General features: G+C 31.2%; 1 protein-coding gene and 1 long non-coding RNA gene across 2 annotated transcripts; both read left to right on the forward strand.

Annotated features, from left to right (window-relative positions):
* LOC143074909 (uncharacterized) lies at positions 1-7524 on the forward strand. Its single transcript, XR_012978157.1, has 3 exons — positions 1-133; positions 1458-1686; positions 7427-7524. It is a non-coding gene; the product is annotated as an uncharacterized LOC143074909 (long non-coding RNA).
* A 12538-nt stretch (positions 7525-20062) lies between these two features.
* LOC143074237 (uncharacterized) lies at positions 20063-26498 on the forward strand (the record flags this gene model as incomplete). The annotated part of the gene is made up of 11 exons (XM_076249786.1): positions 20063-20158; positions 21049-21151; positions 21638-21867; positions 22384-22512; positions 23097-23267; positions 23675-23811; positions 23964-23969; positions 24219-24318; positions 24693-24776; positions 25665-25845; positions 26401-26498. Coding segments are annotated over 11 exons (1335 nt in total), but the record flags the coding sequence as incomplete, so codon positions are not given.
* Positions 26499-27387: the final 889 nt, after the last annotated feature.

Below are 27387 nucleotides of genomic sequence, written 5' to 3' on the forward strand. Positions count from 1 at the left end.
ATCATACACTCAAAAGCAAAAATGTATAATTTGGTATAAATACAGAATAAAAGTGGCAACATAAACAACAACGTGTTGTTAACATTAGATATGAAGTTCTTTGCTGTTGGAGTGATAAGTCTTTGTCTGTATGGTAGGTTAAAATATACAATATTTTCTCAATCCTGATTGCACAGTTCATATATAAACTATGTATGAAGTGATCATTTTTTAAAACTCATAATGGGAAATAATTAAGATTGCACATAACAAAACAATTTAAAATATGTTAATTGTGTTATTTGGTTGTTTTTCGCTAACACTAGACGGACAAATGTCATAGGTACTTTATGAAGAACGAAACCTTTAGCTGTTGATATTGCTTTAATATCTTAAAGATTTGTTACTGTGGCATAATTGATATTTTTTATTAACTAAACTTGTATTGTAGTGTCAAAAAATTTCAAATCACAAATTAATTTGTATTTTTTTAATACGTTTGAAAAAGTGAAATCACAAAAATACTGAAATCAGGAAAGTTAAAAACGAAAATTTCCTAATCGAAAGGCAAAATAAAATAATAAAACATTTAAAACGAATGGACAACAATAGTTATATTCCTTACTTAATACAGGCATTTTACAAATGTTGAAAATGGTGGATTGAACCTGGGTTTTTTTTGCGCTAAACCTCTCACTTGCATGACAGTCCCATCAAATTCAATTATTTTGACAATGATGCGGGAACAAAATGTCACACATAAAGGTGCAACAACAACACATCATGGGGTTGATGTCAGGTGGTTCAAAAAGGTAAGCAGATCCTGCTCCACATTTAACACTTGTCGTGAACATAATCAACACGACAAGTGCTAGTTTAAACATACATAAATATGTTTAAACTAGCACTTGTCGTGTTGCTTATGTTCTTACAAAGCCGGTAAATAGTCTTATTCGGTAGATCACATTCATCATGTTCATGGAAAGGGAATGGGAATGTATTTACGACATAAATAACATCCGATATCATATTCATAACGGATATTCCATAAGTACAATTGATTGTCCTAAATTATGAACATTGTTTACTACTACATGTATGTTACATCGTTATGGGTTTGCTTTATTATTTTAAGAAACAAATTTAGTGTATGCATGTTTCCGTCCGTATTATCCACAAGTTTATAACCAAGTATGTACAAGTTAGCATCGTGTCTATTATGTCTATACAGTTGTTGTAATTTGGTTTCTTCATACGGAACGTACTTCAAATAATTGATTACTTGCTTTATGTAGTTGAAATGTATTTTTTTGTTTATCTAAAAACCCAAAATATAAAATGTATGAGACATAGTGTCTTCTTTTGAAGTTATCACGTCTAACCGAAGTCTAATTTCAACTCTAAGTTAAACTATAACCATTCGGAAGATACTAGCTGAGAGCTATGTGATTGAAGTATTTTTGTTGTACTTATTACAGGCATTGCACTTAGTTGTATTCCATGCAACCTGCATACTGATGACTGTACCAAACCTTGTCAATATGTTGGTGACGAACCCCACTGTCACTATTATAATTCGTTTTCAAATTGCTGTTTCTGCGAAATTCCGATTGAATGCCATCCTTCAAATGTTACTATAGCGTGTCCAGCACAATGTACATGCGAACCTCATGGAGAACACCATCACTGCATATGTCCTCAATAAAGGTAAATATTAGTCAACATTGGCATTGCGTATACAGATTAACATTCTAGTACTATACATATTTCAGGCCGGATCTGATGTTGTGATTGCATCTTTTACATACATTATTAAGAAACTAAGGTTTCAACTCCCTCAGACAAAGCTTTAGATGCATTTTGCTATTTATTTTATGTATATGACATAAAGCTCTTCGACGGTTTCGATACTTATGCATCTTCGGATTTGAAATGTTTGGCTTTGAGCATTCCTGATGAAGATAAATCCAGAAAAGCGATTCGGACGCAATAAATTATTAAATGTGTTGTTTTCAATTTTTTACAGAAGGATTACCTAATAAGGTGAAGGATCGTGTGAGCACTACATGACTTTCCAATCGTTGAGGTGATCTTTTGCATTTTAGTCTTAACATATTACACCACCAGTGTAGGTCACAAATTATATCAACCCTTCCAAATGTCAAGCCATGCATTTGAATCTAATAGTAGTAGTTGGTCGCTTACTATTACAAATGTATATTTGTTTCTCATTTCCTATCCCAGTGTTGTACATTTTGTATCATTTGACAATAAAGGGTAGAACACATATTATATTTTAGGGATATACTGTTCACATTAAATTTCGCCGAATATGTGAGGAAAATGATCGTTATACACTATAATGGTTGAGTTCAACCAGGTTTTTTTTCTAAATATTTTAATTGGAAATAAACAACGCATCACATTTGAAATGTAAGGATGAATATAAACACCGAATTACTCGATGGGCAATATAACAAAGAAGGATATAACATAATATGACAGAATCATTGTGATTAATTGTTTCCTAGTGTAATTTGAACCTTATTTGTTTCATAGTTTATGGGTTACGAATAGGAATGAAGATAGGTATGCATCAATTATGTCTGTCAATATCGATGCAGTGACTATTGAGCTGATACCCACGGCTCCTTCTAGTATTTTAAATGAAAGTATTGACCAAACGATATAAATGCAAAATTATATAAATAATGCGTTGCAAGTTAGGTTCTGGTTTCCTTCCAATATAAACTAAAGCCAAATATTTAATAGTCAGGGAAATATATATATATAGCCCAGGTGGTCGTGTGGTCTAGCGGGACGGCTGCAGTGCAGGCGATTTGGTGTCACGATATCACAAAAGCATGGGTTCGAATCCCGGCGAGGGAAGAACCAAAAATTTGCGAAAGCAAATTTACAGATCTAACATTGTTGGGTTGATGTTTAGACGAGTTGTATATATATATATATTCAATTTAGACTCGTTTATATTTTTTGTTTGGGCATGTATCATATTTTCCCTCCGGTTTATATGATCCGTTCATCCTATATTGTCTCTTAAAATTCAAGAGTCAATCTTAAATTGAGAGTAAATTATATGGCCTTCCAAATACCGTTTCGATCCCTAACATCACTGAAGAGACATATATTGTCGAAATCTAGATCTGGTGTACTAAAGAAATATTGACACCGAATGTTTGTGGCACAACATCGTAGCCACAAGTTAACAATTTTTTTTTTCTGTGACGTATTAAATTTATATTCAGATCCATTTTGTTACATCTTGTGATCAATTTTATTTGGCAATCGTCAATGGCAGTCAGCAGGGTTATAGAACATCAGTTGTTTGACCTGTTAGTCAAATGCGTTTTGTTTAAATATACTTTTTCACTTTTTTGGTCTTTTGGAAAATGTTGTTTGTGCTGTTTTTAGACCCTTCTACAACGAAAGGACTAGGGGCTATAAGGGCCATTTTTGGCCCCACCCCCAAATTCCATTTAATTTGTCATGTTGTAAGTCTATACCATAGACCTTCTGAAAATAATCGAATTTGGGTCTAGCTCGTTTATTCTGTTGCCTAGCAACCACTAAAATGGCGGAGTTAAACTCATCAAATATGATTATTATACAGCTTAAATATATCTATATTTGAAATTGAACCTGTTTAGCATGAAGTGAACTTAACACTTGTACACTATTTAAATATTACATAATTAATTGCACATTTTTGCCAATTCACTGTTGTTTCTCCCTAGCAACATATCTGTGCCCATGGCAACCGCGATTTGTTTTCTATTTACAAAATTTAATTTTAAATATATTGAAACAGAAAGGCAATTTAAGATGTAAATTGTAAAGAGAAACAAACTCCAAGGTAAATATTAAGGGGGAAAGCAATATTGAAACACCAACAAACAAATAAAACACAAGGTATTGCTGATATATACAGATTGTGCATCTGATGCTGGGTGGGGTCTCACTTATCAGCGACAAGAAGAATAATATAAAGACAAGACACATTTAGCGCTTAGAAATCTTAATATTGATTATCTTAAATAAATAGATACAGACACATGCATTAAAGGGTGTTTTCAAAAGTCAATGTATTTCCATGACAGTAGTTATGTTTCCGGAAGGGGTTGGGGTTGAAGGGGAGCACTTCTATTTACACCTTTTTAAGTTTGAATAAGTGAAAAGTTGAGAAAACTATCAGATATATATGATATAACTTTTTTTCCTACTCAATATATGAAAAGGTATATATTTTTGAAATGTTAAACTGGGTAAGGTGACAAAACAGCGGCACCCCTTATCAATTAAGTATTGAAGTACACCCCTTCCAACTCCACCCCTCTAGACTTATGTAAAGGACCGTTAGGGTTGACTTTCCAAATTCATCTTATTTTTATTATCTATTTCATTCGTCCAGACTTATAACCGTATCATTCTATAGAATTACAAAACTGGAACATGCTACTATATCAAATAAATCTGTATTCTTAGATTTTTTGTATATTCATTATACATATATATATATATTATTTGTTTTATTGTAGTTTTTGTCAATGTGAATAGTTTACTAAGTTTCGCCTTCACTAATCTTTGCGTCGTATGACTTGGTCTTTGATCATCATGACAATATTCATTATATATTCGTCAAAATTATTGAAAACAAAAATGTGTCTTTAGTTCATGGATGCTCAAATTGCAAAACTAACAATGGCCAGGAATTCCTAGGTTAGGACAGGCCCAAAAAATCGGCAGATTCAAACATGTTATTTTTGCGATCTCAAACCCACTCTCCCTTTACCTCTAGGCAAAGTAGAAAAAATCAAACACACAATACACACAGTAAAATTTACTTAAAAAAAGTCTGAGTCTGATATCAGATTCAACTACCTTGACCAAACACTTAAACCTGAAGCGAGACACAAGGACAATGGGACGAACAGACTGACATACGCACGGACGAACAGACGCATAGACCAGAAAACATAATGCCCACAAATGAGGCTTAACAACAAAGCCGGGTCACATTTTAAAATTTACACTTCATTTTTACGCATGATTATAAAACTATTCAAAACATAACCTTTAAAAAGGTAACAGACATGTAGTATGCTTACAGACTTCAGGCTCTTGTTTCTATGCATGGAAAGGTCAATTATCCACATATATATATATATATACATTTGCAAATTTCCAGATCTTACATTGTTGGGTTGATGTTTAGACGTAGACGAGTTGTATATACATAATGTACACAGCCATGTATCACCATCACTGCTGATGATCCAATGAATAAATCTGTTGTAGAGTTGTTACAGGCTCAGGCGTTCTTATATAATAATATATACATGTTTATACGGATATATGGATAGTCTACCTTATAGGTAGTTTCATTTTCGAAATAAATCTCGTGTTTCTCGCCAATTATGGAAATTGTTATTGACTCCCTTACACATGAAGTCTATTGCTGTCGGATTTTTTAAAGAAATTTAACTAGATAAACTTACGGAAATATAATTAGGAATACACTTTACATTCATAAACAAAAAAAATTAAGTTTCTATAGGTATAAGAATGTATAAACTAAACTTTGTCAGATGAAAAGGTCCAATTTGGACGGCAAATTTCAGCTTTTTATTACTCCGCTTGGCTATGAAAAATATAAAATAAACTATCGCACCAACCTTGCACCAAAAAGATTTTTTATCCAAAGTTTGATATGTATGAACTTGTTAAAATTTCTAATTGGTGCAAGCATGGTGCGGTGGTCAAAATTTAGAAAAACCATCAAATTTTCGGTATTTTTGTTTATTTTCCCAATTATGACGTCATTTGCACCTACCATTGTGACGTCATTGAACCTTTTTTAGTTAAATAAAAAAACTTTTTTTTTTAATTATTTACTCATATTCTAATAATTTATGGAGAAAAATCTGCTCTGTTAGAATTTTAATTATCTTGTAAATCTGGGGCCATTTTAGGCCATTAAAGCCCCTACTCCAAATTTGTTTGACATGCACACGTATAAAAATTGCGGTTTTTATCCAACGCGATCATAGGTTTGAACGTAGTTTTCAATTTAGACTCGTTTATATTTTTTGTTTGGGCATGTATCATATTTTCCCTCCGGTTTATATGATCCGTTCATCCTATATTGTCTCTTAAAATTCAAGAGTCAATCTTAAATTGAGAGTAAATTATATGGCCTTCCAAATACCGTTTCGATCCATAACATCACTGAAGAGACATATATTGTCGAAATCTAGATCTGGTGTACTGAAGAAATATTGACACCGAATGTTTGTGGCACAACATCGTAGCCACAAGTTAACAATTTTTTTTTTCTGTGACGTATTAAATTTATATTCAGATCCATTTTGTTACATCTTGTGATCAATTTTATTTGGCAATCGTCAATGGCAGTCAGCAGGGTTAAAGAACATCAGTTGTTCGACCTGTTAGTCAAATGCGTTTTGTTTAAATATACTTTTTCACCTTTTTGGTCTTTTGGAAAATGTTGTTTGTGCTGTTTTTAGACCCTTCTACAACGAAATTTGTTTGACATGCACACGTATAAAAAATGCGGTTTTTATCCAACGCGATCATAGGTTTGAACGTAGTTTTCAATTTAGACTCGTTTTTATATATATATATATATATACAACTATATATATATATATATACAACTCGTCTAAAATATATATATATACAACTCGTCTAAACATCAACCCAACAATGTTAGATCTGTAAATTTGCTTTGGTTCTTCCCTCGCCGGGATTCGAACCCATGCTACTGTGATATATATATATATATATATGAACATAACAACATATTACCCACAGGGAATATTAACAATAGTCAAACAAACTGGGTTAAGGGAGATATAATCTTATTTATTTATTTTTTATTAAATCTATACATGGACTACAACAACTGTCAAATTGTATGCGTTTAAGGTTGTATCATTGCCAAAACTTTCATATGATTTCCATTTACTCAATCCAAGACTTCAAGCAGTTTTATATCTTTGAGAGTATGTACTACGTTGATGTTGACGCTCTAGCCAACAGATATTTTAATGAATCCATTGTACACTTTAAGTACCAATGTCATCCGATTCTTTTTTTATTTCAATACAGAAAAGTTATAAACATTCAGGGTTGATATCAATGTCGTACAGATTCTTCGAGCATATACTTCCCGCTTCATGAAATATCTGAAAGTTATATATTGCATATAAAATCTGCCTAATTATTTATCTGATAGAAACATCTGCCAAATTATATTGTAACCAACTAAACTGCTCACTTACATATAGTACACAAATGTATGTGTATAAAATATTTCAAAACGTCTTTATAGTATTTGTACGTAACTAATATGTATTAATTGAATCAACCTATTGATTTAATGATTGTATATATTATTCTTTTGTAGACGAATACCAAAAGATGTACGGGAATGTAGAATACTGCTGCATTTTTGTGTCCAGACGAGTACCAGTATAATGTACATTTATAAGCTCATGTGAACATTCGTGTTGTGTTTTAAAAACTTATAATTTTGTTATATTTCATTGTTTAGATAACGTCACTTATTTCTTATTAGTTTGTTTTTATTACTTCTCAAAACTCTAACGGCTTTTATTGTACTTAACTCGTTTAGATGCTCTTGTTTTTATAATGAATGAATAAATGCAGTTCTTCTTTACCCTTTTTTAATTACAACAGTACATGAGTCGCACGTGTCACTATTATCCTAAACAACGCCGGTGTTCAAATTGAATATTTATGTCGTTTTTGTTAATAGGACATCAAATTCAATTATTCTGAAAGTCAGTGCACATGAATTTAACATTTGTTTTTATTCTGAAATGCTTGAATTATTATATCTTTTTGACCTCATTGAATCAAAAAGGCTGCTTTTTGAACGTGTATGATGGGTCCGCTTCGAGAAATATAAGTTGAAAATTGTCTTCTCGAATCGAAATAATTATATGATACCATATGCTATGCTCATTTTAACATGGTAGTCATATTATCATGTTTCTATTTGTAAACAGTAGTATTATCGTACAGCTCGAAAACGCTCGTTTCAAAGATATTAACAAATACGCTGCTGAGTATACAGATTTTGACTAATATAATTCTAAAATTGATGACAAAGATGAGGGATTGATAGATACCCTGCAATGTCTGGTCTGTGTTAATTATTGATATTTTTCTGCTCTGTTTTCTGTTTTCATAGTTTGTTCTGATGTTGCGCGATAACAGCAATGTCATAGGGTAGTGTAAGAGTTGAGCGCACATCAACATGTTTAAACACGCTTCATTCTTAATATTTTGTTCTTAAATTGTTTCGTCATGAAGAAAACTGTTAGTTTTCTAATTGATAGCCGACTATAAGGTGTGTTTTTTCTCATTGTTGAAAGCTAGACAGTTGTCTTATTGGCAATTATACCTCATCTCTTTACTTTTATAATAAACAGGGCATGACAGAGTTATTTCTTTAAAATATTGTATGGAAATTATTTTAAAAATGAATGACCGTGTCACTGTCCATACGCTTAAGTTTGTCAGTTACAAATGTCGGCAACTTTAAAGCATACATCGTCAATATTCTTCTCGAGAGACATACAACTAGAGGTATACAGTATATTAAGATGACCTTAATAGATCATATTCAATTTACTTTAGTTTAATCATATAAACAAGAAAATGTACCTTTATTTGGAAAACTATGCAATATTCACTAATATGCATATGACTCTGGATGTTTTCCAGCTTAGCAAGCTTTTGGCTTAAAGCACCACTTGACTTAAATAAAACACAAATCAATCATTTAACCTGTGATTAACCGTACAATGTCAATTAAGAATCATGACTAAAACATCTAAAGGAACAAAGTATTACATTCGCCAAACGCCAAGCATACTAACCAATGCAAAATGCATAGACCTGTAAATCAAATGTTATTAATCAACTGAATCAACGGAACAGGGGGAATTGATACTCTTGACTTTTGGGGAAATAATCGTGGTAAAACCTGGTTTTGTAGCAAGCTTGCTTACCGTCCATTTGTAAGACAATTGTACAAATTCTGTCATATTGACACAATTTGGTGAGCAACCGCAGCTGGCACAATAGGAAATTCAAGCTTTAGATTATCGTATCATATATAAAAATCAAAATTAATTGATATCTCCAAATCATGACTACATGAAATCCTACACAGCTACTTTTGCAAAGGTACTATTTCCGTACTATAAAAAATTGTAGTACTGGAAATCTACCTTTAATATTCAGTACTATTTTGTTACTCTAAAATTATTGTAATATTTAGGTACCTGTATTTTACAGTACTTTATTTGTACTTGAAATATAGGTACTAAATTTGTTTGGTTACTACCGTTTCATTTTCAGCATTTTGAAAGTTTTTCTATTTCAAATCTCTTAATGTTATGATTTTCAAACATGGAATATTGTATTATTTCTGTACCGAAATATTTAGTACAAATCAAGTACTGTAAAATACAAGTACCTAAATATTACAATAGTTTAAAAGTAAAGAAATAGTAGTAAATATTAAAAGTAAATTTCCAGTACTGCATTTTTTTAGTACAGAAATAGTACCTATGCAAAAGTAGTTGTGCAGGAAATACATATACAAAAGAAATATAGCCTTCACATTTGAAATATGTTACATAAGTTGTTATAATCTAGTTATTAACGTGTGAGTTATGATTGTGCAATGTTTATATCGATAAAACAACAAAAGAGATCTCATGTGTAGTGTCATAAAAATCTTGATTACATATCAGCTTATAGGACTTCTTTATCCTAATGAATAAACAGAGTATAAGGTAACCAAAAAAGTATGTGACACTTGGGGTCGATTACTTTGAAATGTAATCAGTTAAATTACAATTACATTACTTATGAAATGTAATCGATTACATTACAATTACACCTTATTTCAAATGTAATTGATTACATTAGATTACTTTTCTTTCAAGTAATCATGATTACTTGTGATTACTTATGATCATGATGATAACATTGTTTATTGCAATATTAAAGAATTTCTAATAACTTTTATATTCACGAAAATGCTTATTTTGGTGATTTTGTTTGAAGCCATAATTTATTAAACTTATTGGAAAGAATTTAGACAAGTACAGCGTATTATTTTCTTTGGTTATATCTTCTGACATCAGACTCGGACTTCTCTTGAACTGAATTTTAATGTACGTATTGTTATGCGTTTACTTTTCTACATTGGTTAGAGGTATAGGGGAGGGTTGAGATCTCACAAACATGTTTAACCCCGCCGCATTTTTGCGCCTGTCCCAAGTCAGGAGCCTCTGGCCTTTGTTAGTCTTGTATTATTTTAATTTTAGTTTCTTGTGTACAATTTGGAAATTAGTATGGCGTTCATTATCACTGAACTAGTATATATTTGTTTAGGGGCCAGCTGAAGGACGCCTCCGGGTGCGGGAATTTCTCGCTACATTGGAGACCTGTTGGTGACCTTCTGCTGTTGTTTTTTTTTATTTGGTCGGGTTGTTGTCTCTTTGACACATTCCTCATTTTCATTCTCAATTTTATTTAACATGTGTAATTTGATAGCATAGCTATAGACAAGTGTCCTTTCTCTTTGTAAAAGATATAACTTTGTTTTTTTCTACAAATTTTAACCAACTGCCCAATTCACAAAACAAAAACTGTACAAATAATGAAAATCAATTAAGTATAGTTATGTGGGGACATAATTGACACATCCATAGATGTGTTTACAGGTGTTGATTACTACTTCCATTTTTTTTAACAAACGTGAGCTTGGGTATTAAAACTTTGTTGTCTTAATTGCAATATCAATAAAGTTATAATTGGTTAATTGTTATAATTCATTTATTAAAAATTTTGAATACATATATCATAATATTTATGTTTATGCAAAACAAAATTTATAACAATTGTCAAAAATTAAATATGATTTTAAATTCCATTTGAATTAAAAGAGCTCATGCAGTTATGTTTGTCGACCCTCAAAGTCAAATTGGAACTAAATGTTTTCTGCTTTTGAATTTCATTGTAGTTTTATAAAAAAAATATTGGGCATACTTATATGAAATTGGAGTTAATATCAGAGGTGTTCAATCAATACTCTAATATCATAAGAGCTCAATCTCACAAACACTGGACACAACATTCCTTAAGTAAACTGTTAACAAATAAAACACTTGGTTATACATAACTTGTTATTACGTTACTCAGTAATTTAAAAGATCCCGTCAATATTATATTGGTCTATTATATGTCATTATGATATATTTCTATTATGAATTACTATATACGTTGAACCACAAACGTCAAAATCATTCTATCGCGTAGTGGTATTAACTATTTTTGGATTCTCATAAATTCTACCTATAACTTTTGGACTAGTTTGAATATCGGTCTATTTCTATAATTATTCTTACATACTTTTGACTTTTTAACCCTGTATTCTTACATTGCCTATGTAAATTTTAAAACTGTTTGTATGCACATTGAACGACAAATGTATGTGACGTATAACATTTTCTGACGTCAGACACTCAAATCAATTAATGTGTTCGTAGATAGAAGATGTTTTTGTGTTCGGTTCAATTGTCCCCTTTTAAAATTGTTCTACGATGATGACTAATGTACCCATATTTTGACTATTTGATTAATTGTGACTGTTTATTTAACGCATCATGTAAATAAAACGGAATTTGATGAGACTATTATTAAAGTGAGAGGGTTAGCGCTATAGAACCAGGTTTAATCCACCATTTTCTACATTTGAAAATGCCTGTACCAAGTCAGGAATATGACAGTTCTTGTCCATTCGTTTTTGATGCGAAGTCCCATCATAGTGAATACTAGTTTCATGATTCTTTTAATTCCTGCTCTACATTTTCATATTGTCTATCAAAACTATTTTCCTATATACCAGTATACAAGAATTGTAATCAGCAAGTAATCATATGCATGTAATCTTAAAGTAATCTAAAAGTAATCATGATTACACCTGTTTATGTGTTATGGAAAGAAAAATTAATCACCGCTTCATTTATTAAATTTAATTTTTTTCAACGTAATCTGTACGATAATTTACGTTTGAAGTTGGATTCATAACAAACTGGACATATATATATTATATTTAATTGCTATATTAAGTATTGCAATATGCATTATGTTTGAATGTAATATCAGTATTTAGTTCTAATATAATCTTAAATCTATCCTAATTCCATCTTAATTTTGAATTATAGTTTTTCATCTGTGACGTCATTTTTACGCTGTTTCATAAATTTCATAAATTCAAATGTAACGTATTTGTTGTGCCTTTTCGCCATCGTATGTGACGTCATTTTTATCATGTATTGCGATGAGGCCTGGACTGAATCGGGTGGGTCTTAGCATTATGTATTCGGGTTTAGTTTTCTGTAATTAGTTAATACTTCAGTTTCATTGTGTATATCTGTTTTATATTCATTTGATAAAATTTACTGTTTGCAATAGCTTTAATTGTTCTAAATAATACGGATGTTCTTATCCCAAGCATTAAAACATAGCCGTATTTGACCAAACCTTTTTCAACTTTTGATCTTCAGTGCTGTACAACTTTGTACCCTTTTTTTCACTTTCGATCTTTTATATCTGGGCGTCTTGTGTCGTCTAATCTTGTGTGGACGAGGCGCGTTTTTGGCGTATTGAATTTTAAACCTGATGCTTTTTGTTATCTATTAATCATGTGTTTCTTTGTCTAATATGGTCTCTTATTTATTTAAATTGTAGTCCTGTTTTATTATGTTGTCATTTCAATGTTTTAAAGTGCGAGGTTTGGCATGCCACAAACCATCTTAAACCACCATATTTTCCTTTAAAAATGTCCTGTACCAAGTCAGAAAGATGGCCATTGTTATATTATTGTTCGTTTCTGTGTGTATTACATTTTAACGTTGCGTCGTTTGTTTTCTCTTATTTTTGAGTGTAAATTCACATTGCGATAAGACGTGTCACGGTACTTGTCTATCCCAAAATTCATGTATTCGGTTTTGATGTTATATTTGTTATTCTCGTGGGATTTTGTCTGATGCTTGGTTTCTGTGTGTGTTATATTTCAGTGTTGTGTCGTTGTTCTCCTCTTATATGTAATACGTTTCCCTCGGTTTTAGTGTCTTACCAGTCATGGGCGTTACTTAAACAAGTAACTTTTTTAGTTACTTATATAGGTAATTTTTTAATTTTTTTTTAATATTAAATTACTTAATAGAGTTATTTTAAATTTCAATAAAAGCAGGGACCAAATGTTGTTTTCATGAATTTTTACATCATTTTATATCATAAATTTAAGAATAAGTAAGATTTGAGAGGATAATAGACATAAAGGGTTACTTTAAAAATAATGACAAAAATGTTACTTGAATAAGTTATTTTGTACATCTTTGAAAGAATTAGTAATAACACTTATTTTAGGAACATATGTAATTGTTTTAGGTTACAAATTATAAATAACTTCAAGTCTTAATTATTTCATAAGTTTCTATCTATTTATATCTGTCTACCTTCAAGATTTTGAAGGAAAACGATATTTTAATTGTCCCAAGAGACCAATCTTTGACCAAGAAGCGTCGATATTAAAGATAAGTGCGTCAGAAAAGCAATTAGTGTTTCAGAAGAATTAGATTTTATATTTCATTGGAAAAATAACCAGATGTCTGTAAAAATTTGTTAAAACTAGTAAAATTTGTATAATTGGTCACCTATAAAAATAATATTTAGAAAAGTTACTTATATCAGTAATTTTTAAAATAGCCTCGTTTTCAACATTACTTATATAGGTAATTTTAAAAGTTACTTGTTTAAGTAATGCCCCTGACTGGTTACCACGTTTATGGATTTATGAGTTTTGAACAGCGGTATACTACTATTGCCTTTATTTGGCAATATAATCGATTACATTATGATAACATGTAATCAGAAATGGCATGACTACTGATTACATAGCATAACACTGCAAAATGTAATCGATTACAGCTGATTACGATTACTGATTACGAATACTCCATGCCTGCTTGTAACTGCATTTTTCAGATATATTGATGATGTTCTTTCCATTAACAATCCGAAGCTTTCTGATTGGGCTCCATTAATATATTCCCCAGAACAAGAAATTAAAGAAACAACAGACACGGCTTCCTCCGCCTCATTTGTAGACGTATATCTCGAATTTGACATACCCATTCATCTCAGTAATGGAATCTATGACAAATGAGACGATTTCAATTTTGAAATTATAAATTTCCCAACCCTAGTAGCAATATACCAACTTCACAAGCATATGGGATATATATTTTCCAACTTATTCAACATTCAAGAGCTTGCAGCTCCTACTTAGATTTTGTAAAACGTCACCAGTGTCTGAGCAGAAAATTGATGAACCAGGGTTATGTCAAAGAAAGTCTAGTCCTTTTTCTAAAAAAGTTCCTCGGAAGGTACCAAGAAATTGTTGATAAATATTCCGTATCAACTTCACAAATAATACATGATGGTCATGATGTATAGAATCTGCGTACTGAGGTTGTTTGTTTTATTTTAACAACGTGTTGTATTGTTCTGTTATTTGTCTTTGTTCAATAATTAATATTACTTTTACTGTTTGGTCTGTTTTCTGTGATATCCATTTGACGTGGCTCGGTACTTATACATCCTGTCAATGTGTTTGTATTATCTTTCATTTTTGCTGTTGTGTTTTGTACTTGCGATTTTTTGTGTTTCTTTGATTTATATAACGTGGCGCTGAACTATCAAAAATTCCTAATAAAATGGACAAAATCAAAAGCTCAAGCACATCAAACGAATGGATAACATGTGTCATATTCCTGACTTGGTACAGGCATTTACTTATGTAGAAATATCCACTCTTATATAAGATCAATTGGATTGGGTTTAACAAATAAAATGGGCAAAGGCTTTAGTATTAGAGGGAAATAACCCAAAGAATAGTGACATACTAGTAGGCAAAAAGTTATAAATAGTAATGGACAATAATGGACAAAATAGATAAAGAATAGAGAACACATTAAATTTAAAATTACAGAATAAAGATATAAAAGATCATCCCCCTTCCAGACGTTCATACATGTTTACTTCGTCGTGTTTAATCATTTGTTTTGTTGAAGGATATTACAGTCTGCAATATCAGTGTCTTTCGCGCACCCGATGCAACTGAGGTTTTCCTTTTCAATAGGTGTTAGGTACTGCGGGGTTATGCTGTTCAACTGTGGACATGGTATACCATGTTACCATATGGTATCGGGTTTTACTATAGGAATAATAGAACATAGATAAGAGTAATTGACCAATCAAAGTCACACAGGTCTCAGCATCATCGGTGTATGGCATCCATATTGAAAAGAAATAACAGTAGGTTTATGAATTTGAAGTATTACCCTAAGAACACAAAACACTGCAAATTTCTAGCAAACAAACTTGCACAAAAACTCCTTAATATATAACACAAAGGAAGGCGGCTCCAAATATCATCATCATTTCGTCTTAATCAGACCTATGTCGCCTTCCATGATTTTGAGCTTTGGAAAATTTCTACACATTTTCGAACGTATATTAACTCTGTGCTTTGAGATGAACAAGTCTTGTAATACTATATTATTTGCTTGTTTCAACTTATGAAGTGGATGACTATAACTCATAGTTAGATAGTTGTCTTATAATTTGAAAATATATCGAGGCACGTTTTATAACCCTTGAGTTCACTAAAAAGCCGACTTGGCGATTTTAAAGCCTCTAAGCTACTAAAAAATGGTGTTGGTTGCCATTTGGCGAACATTATTTTTACAACTGGGCTACGTTTTAAAAACCCTTTCCCGGATTTAATCGGATCTGATTTGGTTACGGATTCAAAAATATCTTCAGCGATGCGCTTGAAAGTAAGGTGATTACTGACTGCAGCAGCATCAAGCACCAAGCATTTTATTAACCATGCCTTTTTATAAACAACACTATTAAAAGTCAAAGAAAACAGAATACTATAAGATGAGATCTTCTTCTGTTTCTTTCTTTTTGTAACACTGGTTCATGGTTACTTTCTGGCGCATGCCGGATATAAGATAAAAATAAATGATTCACAACAGCATGCCATTAAACAAAACATACAAATAAATACTAATAAAAATATCAGGTTTAGAAAATAAACCTGAACATATAGCTCTACTATACTGAGCTTTAAAAGTTATTACAAACATGTGACCATAGTCTTGGACTTTCAATTATCTTGTAAACAATGAAAAGTGGTTTCAAAGCATACAGATTTTTGCCTAAAATTTTATGGGTAGTACAAGATTAGTTTGACCTCCAAAGTCTGTTTTGCCAGAAAAGCTTGGGCCATGGGACGTCAGAGATAGTCTTATATCAAGAAGTAGATATTTGCCTGTCCAAATGACAACATATATTTGTTCCACCTAACAGAAGATCCAGTGGAAACTTTATTATAAACAATGTCATAATACTTGTACCTGATAGAACAAATATTCTATATTATTCCATATTGGTATTATTTTAGTAGGTTTCTCTATACGAATTGGATTTTGAATAAAAAAGCATATTCACCTGAGAAAGTGTTATTCACCGCGCTAACCGTCATGTGCTTTTAGTCATGCAACGCTACGGAAAACGTTTTATGTAAACTTTGTGCTGGTACAATATTGTTTGTTGTTAAATCATTTTCTTTTCTTGGAATATGGAATAAAACAATAACTGTCTTTTGTTTCGGTAAATATGGGGTTTAATTGACTTATGAAAAACTGATATTCACTTCGGCTGTCAGCCTTAGTTTTATTTTTTCCATTTGGAACTTACATTAGGAAGGAACTGCTATTCCGTGACACAAAATATGTGCGCTGTTTCCTTGCTTCTGGTGCTAACTAACAGCCTTGGCATTATATATGTATCAATTAGTTCATTTTTATACAATCTTGTACACTATACTATCATGCCGAAGACACATTTAGTTTCCAGACAATAGCTTTAGTTTAATGAATGTATCTCTATAAATTTTTACCAGAAAGTTAAATATCACTAATGGAAGGTTGGGATTGATTTAGGGGGTTATGATCCCATTATTTTATGAATAAGGGGCCAAAAAGGGGGCATAAAATAAGCATTTTTGTGTTTTATAACCCTTTCCTCCATGGACATTTTTTTGCACACTTGATTTGCATAGCATTTTTTCATTAAAAAAAATCATCAGGTTTAAAGAATCAATGCATTGGGAAAACGAATATTTCATCAATGAAATTCCAGTCAAGATATTCTCATGAATATTCTTTTCATATTGGATACAAATTTTCTTGTTTTTTTTCCAAATTTTTGAAAAAAAGCTTGAAGAAGAAATCTTTATTTGCACAATATTGCACAATAGATTTGTAAGATTTTGACATTTATTTAGGGTCAGAAACTCATATTATGTCAAAATTTTTATCGAAATCCAAATTGATAGCTGTTTCAAGCTTGACTGTTGTGTCCATACTTGCCCCAACTGTTCAAGGTTCAACTTCTTTGGTTGTATAAAACTGCACCTTGCGGAGCACCAGGTTCATTTATCTCTTCACTTATGTAAGTTTCATCAACCTGCCACCTATTAGGTTCTCATATTTAGACAGTTCACGGTGACCCATAGCTTCTTGCATTTGAGGATATTAGGAACAGTTTCTGTCACTTAATTATCTGACCATTAAATCATAGTTTACAATATGAATATTCATGTCATATATGCCATTCCAAAGCTAGAAAAGATGTAAATTTGTAAAAAAACAAACACAAACATGCAGTCATTATGTTATGAATTCTATAGCTTTTTTCCCTTTCCCTAAATCTGAACTCAGGCCAAATAAAAATGTGTGTGGTTCCAGTTTCCCAACCGATCCTAGTTTAAATCTGTTCCGACCCTAAAACTTTTTATTTCATTTCTGAAAAACATTTTTTAAACGATCAAATCTTCAGGAATTTGAATTCAAATAATTACAATGAATTAAATTCATTGATTTCTGTTATTTGAATTTGCAGCAGAAGTTTTCTGCTATGGCTAAAAGTCAACATATGGTAACAGAATGCAACAAAATCAACTTGCACATAACAAGACTGTTTATTTTACAACCCAACACATGTAAAAATGGTGAACTTCCAGTAGTGGTGTGTATAATACCGGAATAAAATTCAGATTTTGACAATCCAAAATATTTTATTTTTTTTAAATGAAAAAAAATTGCAGACCATTCAACCCTCCTTTTTAAAAGTATGTTATTAGAACCACACATATATTTTTATTTGGCCTCATTATGAATTATGTCCCTTGAAACATTCAAAATACACTGTATTTGAAAGGAGTGTAGCATACAAAATATAAGGAAGAAGATATGGTATGAAACAACTCTCAATCCATGTCACAATGTATAAAAAGTAAACAATTATAGATCAAAGTCAGGCATTTAACACAGAGCCTGAGCTCACAACAAACATCAAGATATAAAGGGTCCAAACATGACAAGTCTTAACACAATTCAAACAGAAAAACCAACAGTCTAATCTATTTACAAAATGAGAAACATCTATGAATCATATCAACATTGATTAACAGACAACAACCACATCTCTTGTTATTCTTTCAGATGAAAAGAATTCATTTTAAAAGAAAACCGCCAAAAGTGAAGAGAACTGTATTTGATGGGACACGCACTAAAACCAAGTATGTTCGAATGACACCTGTGATAGCTGAAGATGTCAAGATAGAAGAAGTGATCCATCAAAATAATGAGAAAAGAACTGTCCAGACTATTTTTTCATGTCCAGGTACTCTTACTATTAATGTAAAATATGTAAATTTTGCTATTTTTAATTTAAGCGTGGTCATCATGATACATTAATTGGCTAATATACATGATATACATTAAATGGAAATATATAACTGTTGGATAAATATTGATACTTTAGTATGTTTTTCCATACCTTGTGTCATGTGATGAAGAATTATTGGTATGTGAAATCCTATTTGTTTTTATGCCCTAGTTTATGATGATCTTAAAATCTGATCCACTTAAAACTTAGTACCCATGTGTCCAATACGAGGGTAGCAGTGCTTTTTATTGTCAAGCATCAAACCTTTGTTTTTTGCTACTATCAGCTTCAAATCATGAAGTTAGCCTTAATTTTTAATCGTCATTTGCCAAATCGCATGTTGACTTTGTTGTAGCTACCAATAAACATAAAATGGAGTTTGATATTTATCATTAACATTTTTTCAACAAATTTTTTTACAGTAATTTATCATACATGTCGTATAGGGTACCCAAATACTTCTCTCCAATAATTATTTCTAAATTTAAGGACAAATTAGATTTTAACCCATTTTTATTGTCCACTGAACATTGAAAATTATAGTACAAGCTGGTCGCTCATAATTGTATTATGTATTCATAATTTGATTGTGTATGTGTCATTTCATCCTCTAGTTTTCATGATCCTCCCACTTTTAGCACACCTGGCCATAGGTTAGCTCACCTGGCATTTATAGTTGTGACACATTCAGAAACCTATGCTTAGTCAAATATTTAGTCAATCTTAACTAATTCAGGACTGTATCAAGCTATAATCAAGTGTCATTAAATAAATATGGGATGAAGTTAGTATCCTATTTGACTTAAAGTTTTATGCAATACATTCATAATGGTAAATACTATCCACACTGATTTTGTCCACTCTTGCTATAGAAGTTTTAGTTCTATTTTGGATTACTTTATGTACCTATTGATTTGCATTATCATGACGTTTTGGGCAAAATGTATTTTGTAGAAAATTCAGGCAGTTGCACCTTGAAAACAACCAAAGGTAATACCGGTAATACCTATTCTGAAAAGAGAAAAAAGGTCATGGAAGCATGGGACCTATTAAGAGAAAAACTGCTGGTGACAAGAATTGAAGAATTTTCACCAGCATCATATTCCTGCTGCTTCTGTGATTCATAATTTATTGCCAGGATTGTGGTCCTACTGCCTACTACTGTCATACATGCTGTATGAGAATACATAAAAACATATTGTTCCACAAACCACACCAATGGAAGGTATGGTCATATAAAAATATATAAGGTTTTAATTATTGAAAATTGGTTCTTGAGTCCTGTACTCTAGAGTACAAGAAAACATATTAGTATAACAATCTTTTGTTTATATTACCAGTTACCATGCCAGTCTCAACCTTAAATTTGGAATTAGAAATTGGGCACTAGTACCACAACTACATACATATTACTCATTTTACTTGATAATCATATTTATGACAATAATGTTAACTCTGACCAAATAGAGATGTATTTCCAAACTGATCATAAATTGACCTATTAATCAAAAACTCTGAAATTTTACAAACAAAACTTAACGATATGAATTGAAAATAAACTAATGTTGCTGGATAAATGTATTTTACATAAAATTTGAAATTCAACTGACAATGAACCGTTATTAAAGAATCATGTTTACATTTTAAATGAAAAAAAAAAGTTTTAACTTTACTGTTACATATATATTTGATTACTTGAATCATCTATAACATGTATAATATGACAGAATAGCCAAATTTATGATAAGAACAAAAGTGAGATGTTATTTTCCTATGTAAAGAAAAATATGTGTGAAAGAAGGTATACCACTGAGATAATATCTCATAATAATGTTCTTGTATAAAATATTTATACATGATTAATAGACATCAAAATGCAAATGATAAGTGTTTCAAGTTTTATACTTTGCAATAATGGTTGTTCAGAAATCTTTTTATTTTTTTGTAGGATAAATATAACTGACAAAATCAAAATCTCTAAATGTTTTGTCAAAGTAGTTTTCAATGAGTTTAAATATTCTTTTATTTACCTCTCTTTTCTTCACCTAAATATAAAGCAACTACACAACTTATTAATTATGTATTTTATTTATATGTAAACTACTTATTTTTCAGCAATCAATGTATGTACCTATGCTAATGACCAATGAACTAGCTAGGAAAGACCATGTTTGTGAAACATCGTATTCGTCAACTATTTATGCTGTTGACGTAAAAGGTAAATATATAGAATTGGATAGACACACAAATACTACTAGTGTTTTTGACCACTTTGTTAAAACTAAAGGCATTAAAAAAATGAACTAACAAGGAAGAATTGATTGGTGACAACTTCCAGATTAATACTACAAACAGCTCCTTTTGCTCCTTCTGGCTGTTTAAATAATATTGAAAACTGATTAGGTCATTATGTTTAGTTTAGTTTTTCATAACATCTTATCAATATAATTTGTATTGAACGTTGTTATCATACAGTATCATACTTGACTTTTTATACTAATGTATGCAATGTATTTTGTTTGATGTTCTTTATAAGAGCCTCAGGGAAAGTTAGTGATATAGCTAACTGTTTATTCCTCTTGAAAATAAAGTAATGTTTAATCTTAAAAATAGAAACATTTGTGTTACAGTTCACAGTCTACAAATCCCTCTCTCTCTGACAGTTTAATTTTTCTACAATTTAGAAAACTATTTCCTTTTGCAGGTTCCCAACATGTATGTAAAATCAATTTATGTAGGTGTGAAGATCCAGCAGTAACCTTACTGCGTTACAGCCTATGGCCAGCTACACCAACCAATCCAAGGATTTCCTTTGATCTTAGATTCATGGAGTTATTATCCATTCTACAGCTTGAATGTTGCCTGCCTGCAAAATCATTTTGCGAGGCTTTAGAAGCTTTACACTCCAACTATATCAAGTTAATTTCCAATGCTGTAAGTACTAATGATTTAATTTTGGATGTAACACATCTCCTGATTGGCTGACGTTATTTTGTAATGATCCCATAGACATAATTCAGTCCTGGGACCGTGAAGTCATCAACATTTTTTCATGGTTTTCTACGGTTTAAAATTGAATTTAAGAAATGTGGTGCACACTGTTAAATAACCCACTACGCGCGTTATTCAGTGTGCACCACATTTTTTATGTTATTTCTTCATAGACATAAAAAATATTACAGTCATTCCTTAAATATAAATTCACCTGAAATTAAAAAATGTCTTGTATGATGCTTTAGTAATGTATCTTTAATATCAGATAAACTTTTAAATGCTTAATAGACACACTGAATAGACAAGCAAATATTAGATAGTCTTTTTAGATTTATTCAACCAAACTCTCTAGGCTTTAATTGTTCAATATATTGTGATCTACAAAATCAAGTTCTTTTATTAGAGATTGATAAATTTTCAAATTTTCTAGTATTTTAAATACATAATCCTTTCCAGGAAAAAAACATATACCGTTCTGTTGTTGGAGATTGTCTCACAGAATATAACTTTCATAGATCATCATTAAATACCAGAAAGAATATTACAGAATCTTCCTTTTCTACAGAATGTCCAATATGTTTGAAGGTAAAAGTTATTAACAGTTATTATTTTTATCTGATAATCTAAAAATGCATCTTCTCAACATTTTTTTTTTTAACTTTTTGACATCCTTTATTGCAGTTTGCTTAAGGTGATGATGGAATAAATATATTGTGCCAATTTGAAACATGAATCAGTCAAAAATATACTTATCAAGGTCAGATAACTAGTGTGACAATGTTTGATTATGAAATTTTTATCCTTTGTATTTCAAATTATAAAAGACCAACACCTGTATAAGGACTAATAAGGTATTGATAATGGACTGTGTCTTAATTTATATGTGGCAACATGTCTTGTAAGTGGAACTCCATAACCATGTAATGCAAACTTTACACAATTACAGTAAACTTCAAGAGAATGTGCATTAAGAAAATATTCCTAGTCGGTATATTTCAAGGGAGATAATTGCAATGATTTAGTCCAACTTTTTAATTTATGGCAATAAGCTGTTAGTCGTCCTTAATGGCTTTATCAATATTGATAAAAATTTACAGTTACAGTACACAATCTGGAAAATATGCACTCTCATTTTTTTCTCAATTTTATATGTCATAATCTTTTTACAGACTCCATCAATAGTATCTATGGATGCCAACTTTGGCCTTGTACACAAGTGTTCATCTGGAATTGATCAAGGGAGGCAGTCCGCTAGACACAAAAATCTATTTTTTCTAGACCATGGTGATCTTAAAAAATTTATTGATGATTATGCAGTTGAAACCAAATCAACAAATAGTGTAAGTTTATTAGGACTTTTCCAGAAATAAGTGAAAGGGGCAACAGACACTGTTGATTTCACCCTACAAAGAACAAAGTTTTAAATGTACTATACTTCATTCATACTTTACCAAATAACAACCGCCCATCAAATTTGACACTTCTCCTCATTCATGTACATGTATTACTAATGTGGTTGTATTTTTCAATATTGTTTCTACAGCAAATTCTGTCATGGAATACTAGACACAGATTATAGCAGTTTCAATAATTGTGTTTTCAACATCTGTCTTGTACATTGATAAGTCTATCTGATAATAAAAACGTGCCTGTTTTGTAGAGAGATAAAGTAAACAAAGGTGTTCATTATCTAATATTATAAATTATATATGTAAATTTGAAGAGTTTGTTTCATTTTATATTTCAGGAGTGTTCCAATTTCCAGGCTGGAAGTGTCATCAGGTCAAAAGTTAAAAACAAAAAACTAGATGTCACTGGAATATTTGGTAGTGTCTGCAAGCATGACATACCTATTTATTTTGCTGATTTGGCCCATGGAGAAAGGTATTTTCACTTGACCTCCATGAAATTGAAAAAATATTGGAGTACCCTTAGTGACTTTCTGTGACTATGTTTCTTTTACTAAAGGTTGTAAGATCATTTGAACTTATTCACTATTGAATATGAGGCAGTTATTTGCTTTCAAGAAAATGTAGGTTGAGGTGATATACATTTTGCTGCTGTGAATTTTGTTGAATTTTCCATTCAAGTTCATGTCAGGCAACAACAGGTTGCAAAACTATGTAAACTTGCTCACACAAAGAAATCACATCTTTATCAAGTAAAAAAATTTCACTGCATTTCTTTCAATGATTAAATTCAAGTAGACAGCAGTTTTAACAAATCATTTAAGCTCTTTTATACATTTTTTTAATTTTTTATCATACATGTACCTTGATTCTTGAGTTGAGTTATCCAGTTTACATTTTGAAATGTGTATTGGCGAATAGACCTAATGATCATCTGGTTGTCATGTATGATATTGCTTGCATGTTACATAAACATTTACAGGTAACTATATTCTTATTCAATACCCTGATTTATCTTGATGAACATTTTAATGAAGTACAAGAATGTGCGATTATTGAACACCCACTATGGAGACTTGGAAGTTTATAATACCTTATCACCATTTTTTATGAGTATATGATTCATTCTGTTTGTACAGTTGTAATAAAAAAACTGCATAAATGTAGATTCATGGAGAAAAAGTATGATTTAAAGCAAATGTTTATGCATTTTTAACTTGAACCATTCTGATGAGTTTGATTGAACTAAAACCAAGTGTTTTGTACATAAAGATTGACCTAAATTTTATATACATCGTAATGAAAAGATTATCTATTTAACACTTTGTATTATTAACAAAATGTTTCTATTTTCAGAAAACCAATAACAAGGATCTATTAGAAAAGTGTTCTTTTGCTGTGCCAGTCTTTCATAGTTTTGCACACAATACAGCATGTCAGGTAATTTTCGAAATTGTGAAAATCTCTCTTCAAAAACTTTCAAATAGAGTTAACAGTTTAAAATTTTACCTTTTTGGTAAACTTCAAAAAAAAAATTTAATTGAAAGAGTATACATATACACATTTTCCTTATTTGTCAAATCAGCAATAATATTAAATATTAGAAATTCCCTTATAAATGCAATTAAAACCGGCTGTCCTCATGTTAACCTGCTTGACTCAAACTCAAAACTTTAATAAATAATTTTAGAACTTAATAAAAATATTTTATTTTATCTTAGATAGGTATAGGAAGATGTTGTATGAGTGCCAATGAGACAACTCTCCAAACAAATAACAATTTATAAAGTAAAAAATTATAGGTCAATTATCCTGCCTTCAACACGGAGCCTTGGCTCACACCGAACAACAAGCTATAAAGAGGCTATATAAAGATATCAGGGAATATTATAAGTTATCTACGTTCATATCCGTAGATATGGAAATCAACGTGGGTCATTTGCATAGCTAGGTCAGTATTCCTTGAAAATGTGGCAGTCAAGTGATGCATTTAATTAAATGAGTGTAAATGATTGGCAAGCTGGGACAAAATCGTAAATGAATTAAATTTGTAATTACAAATATCATAGATAATCTACAAAATTCAATATTTCACCAGAAGGATTACTTGCGTGAAGTTCCCCGGGATAGTGGTAAGCAACGTCCGGGGATATGGGTTAGCAACACCCAGGGGCTTTTGGTTTTGTAACGACATGCGTTAACCAATCAAAATCCTAGATATATACTAAGCCAGGGATAACACTACAATATACAAATATGTGTATACAATTTAAGGAATTTAACTATATGAAGTCAATCAAAAACATTTCCTGATTTCTCTTTCTCCAGCTTACATATGGCCAAAGATTTGCAGATTCAACAGGTATGACCGATGGAGAAGGAATTGAAAGATTATGGTCATACTTGAGAGGCTTTCGTAAAATAACAAAGGAAATGACCATAAGTAACAGGCAGGACCTGTTAACAGAAGCTATGCTACACCATACAGAAAAACAAATATGGGGTATAGGTATGTCATACTGATAAATCATACTATATCCATCATAAGAAACTTCTAGTTTTGGTAAAATATATGTTGTTGTGGATAATTTTAAAAAGAAATTTTAATGGTTAAGGGCTTATGGTCTTACCAATCTCATATATATGTATAAGCTTGGGAGGATGGTGATGGATGCCTTTTAAATATAATATTTCTAAATTGTAAGGCAGAATTGATTATAAAAGGACAGTTTCATGTTGATTTACCTTTTATTTCATCCATTTCATATCTTGACCAGTTTTTATGATTAGGTATTAGATATTTGACCAGTCAATGGACTCGGGAAGTGAAATAGGGTTTAGAATTTATTAGCTCAGTGTAACCTAAAATTCAAATAGTAACATGACTATATAGTTGATAAAGTTGCTTGTATTTTCTATGATATAAAATGTTCAAGTTAGCCCAAAATTGAGGGCACATCTGCCCTTGTAGTTCCTTCCATCTGATACACAGTAGTTTTAGAACACTTATAATGTCTTATTCAGGCTTTATACCTCTTGTTGTTAACTGACATTTGTTTTTCAGGTAACAGAATGGCAGAGAAACTGAAAAAGTGTGATAAAGTTATGCAGGACAATGATGCTATTATTTCAGAAATTCTTGTTGAATTTGGAGGTGACTAAGTAAAACTTTAGAAATATCACATTTAAATTTATTAGGAATGTAAAAATGAAGAAACGAAACCCTCTTCAAAAGCATCAAATATATTGCCCCTCCCCAGCCCTTTTAGTTCAAAAGAAATTTTCCTCAATCATAATACAAATACTTCAAAATAAAACTATTATATAGAAAAGATATTTTCAAATTCAATTATACAAATGTCATGTATAAAGAAGTCTTTTCAACGACCCTGTAATTGGGCAGGTCCATGATTTCAATACGGGTGGTGTACAAGGGATTGAATTTGCCGTGCAGAAAGAGTCACGAACACAAATATTTAAATGGTGACGCCCCTCACAAGAAAAAATGATCTCCCCTTTCTCAAGTTTCTCGGATTTACCGAGTTTAATAATGCTATGTAAGTAGTTATATTCTAAAAAAATTATTAGGACAGGAACTTGTTTTTCCCCAATAGTACCGACCGTGCAAGGGCTTTATAGCCAGTCAAGGTCGTTAAAAACTCCCGTAGTACCCAATAGTTCTCCGTTTCTGATATAAAGGCCAAAAGATTTTTTTCAACGGCTTTTTATGGTTCGTTCCTATATTGGACGGTCTTCAACAATGAGCAAAGCCCGTACCGCATAGTCAGCTATAAAATGCCCCGAAATGACAAATGTAAAACCATTCAAACGAGAAAACTAACGGCCTAATTAATGTACAAAAAATTAACGAAAAAAAACCAAATATGTAACACAGCAACAAAAGGCAACCACTGAATTACAGGCTCCTGACTTGGTATCAGATATCAGCTGGTTAGCTACTAAAAATTGCAATGACTCAACATCAAAATGTTTTTAAGTTCTGTTTCCTTAACTACTAACACTGTCGAAATAAATTTTTAAATGTACATGT

This window comes from Mytilus galloprovincialis, chromosome 5 (genome assembly GCF_965363235.1).
Source record: "Mytilus galloprovincialis chromosome 5, xbMytGall1.hap1.1, whole genome shotgun sequence".
In the NCBI taxonomy this organism is placed as follows: Eukaryota; Metazoa; Mollusca; class Bivalvia; order Mytilida; family Mytilidae; genus Mytilus; species Mytilus galloprovincialis.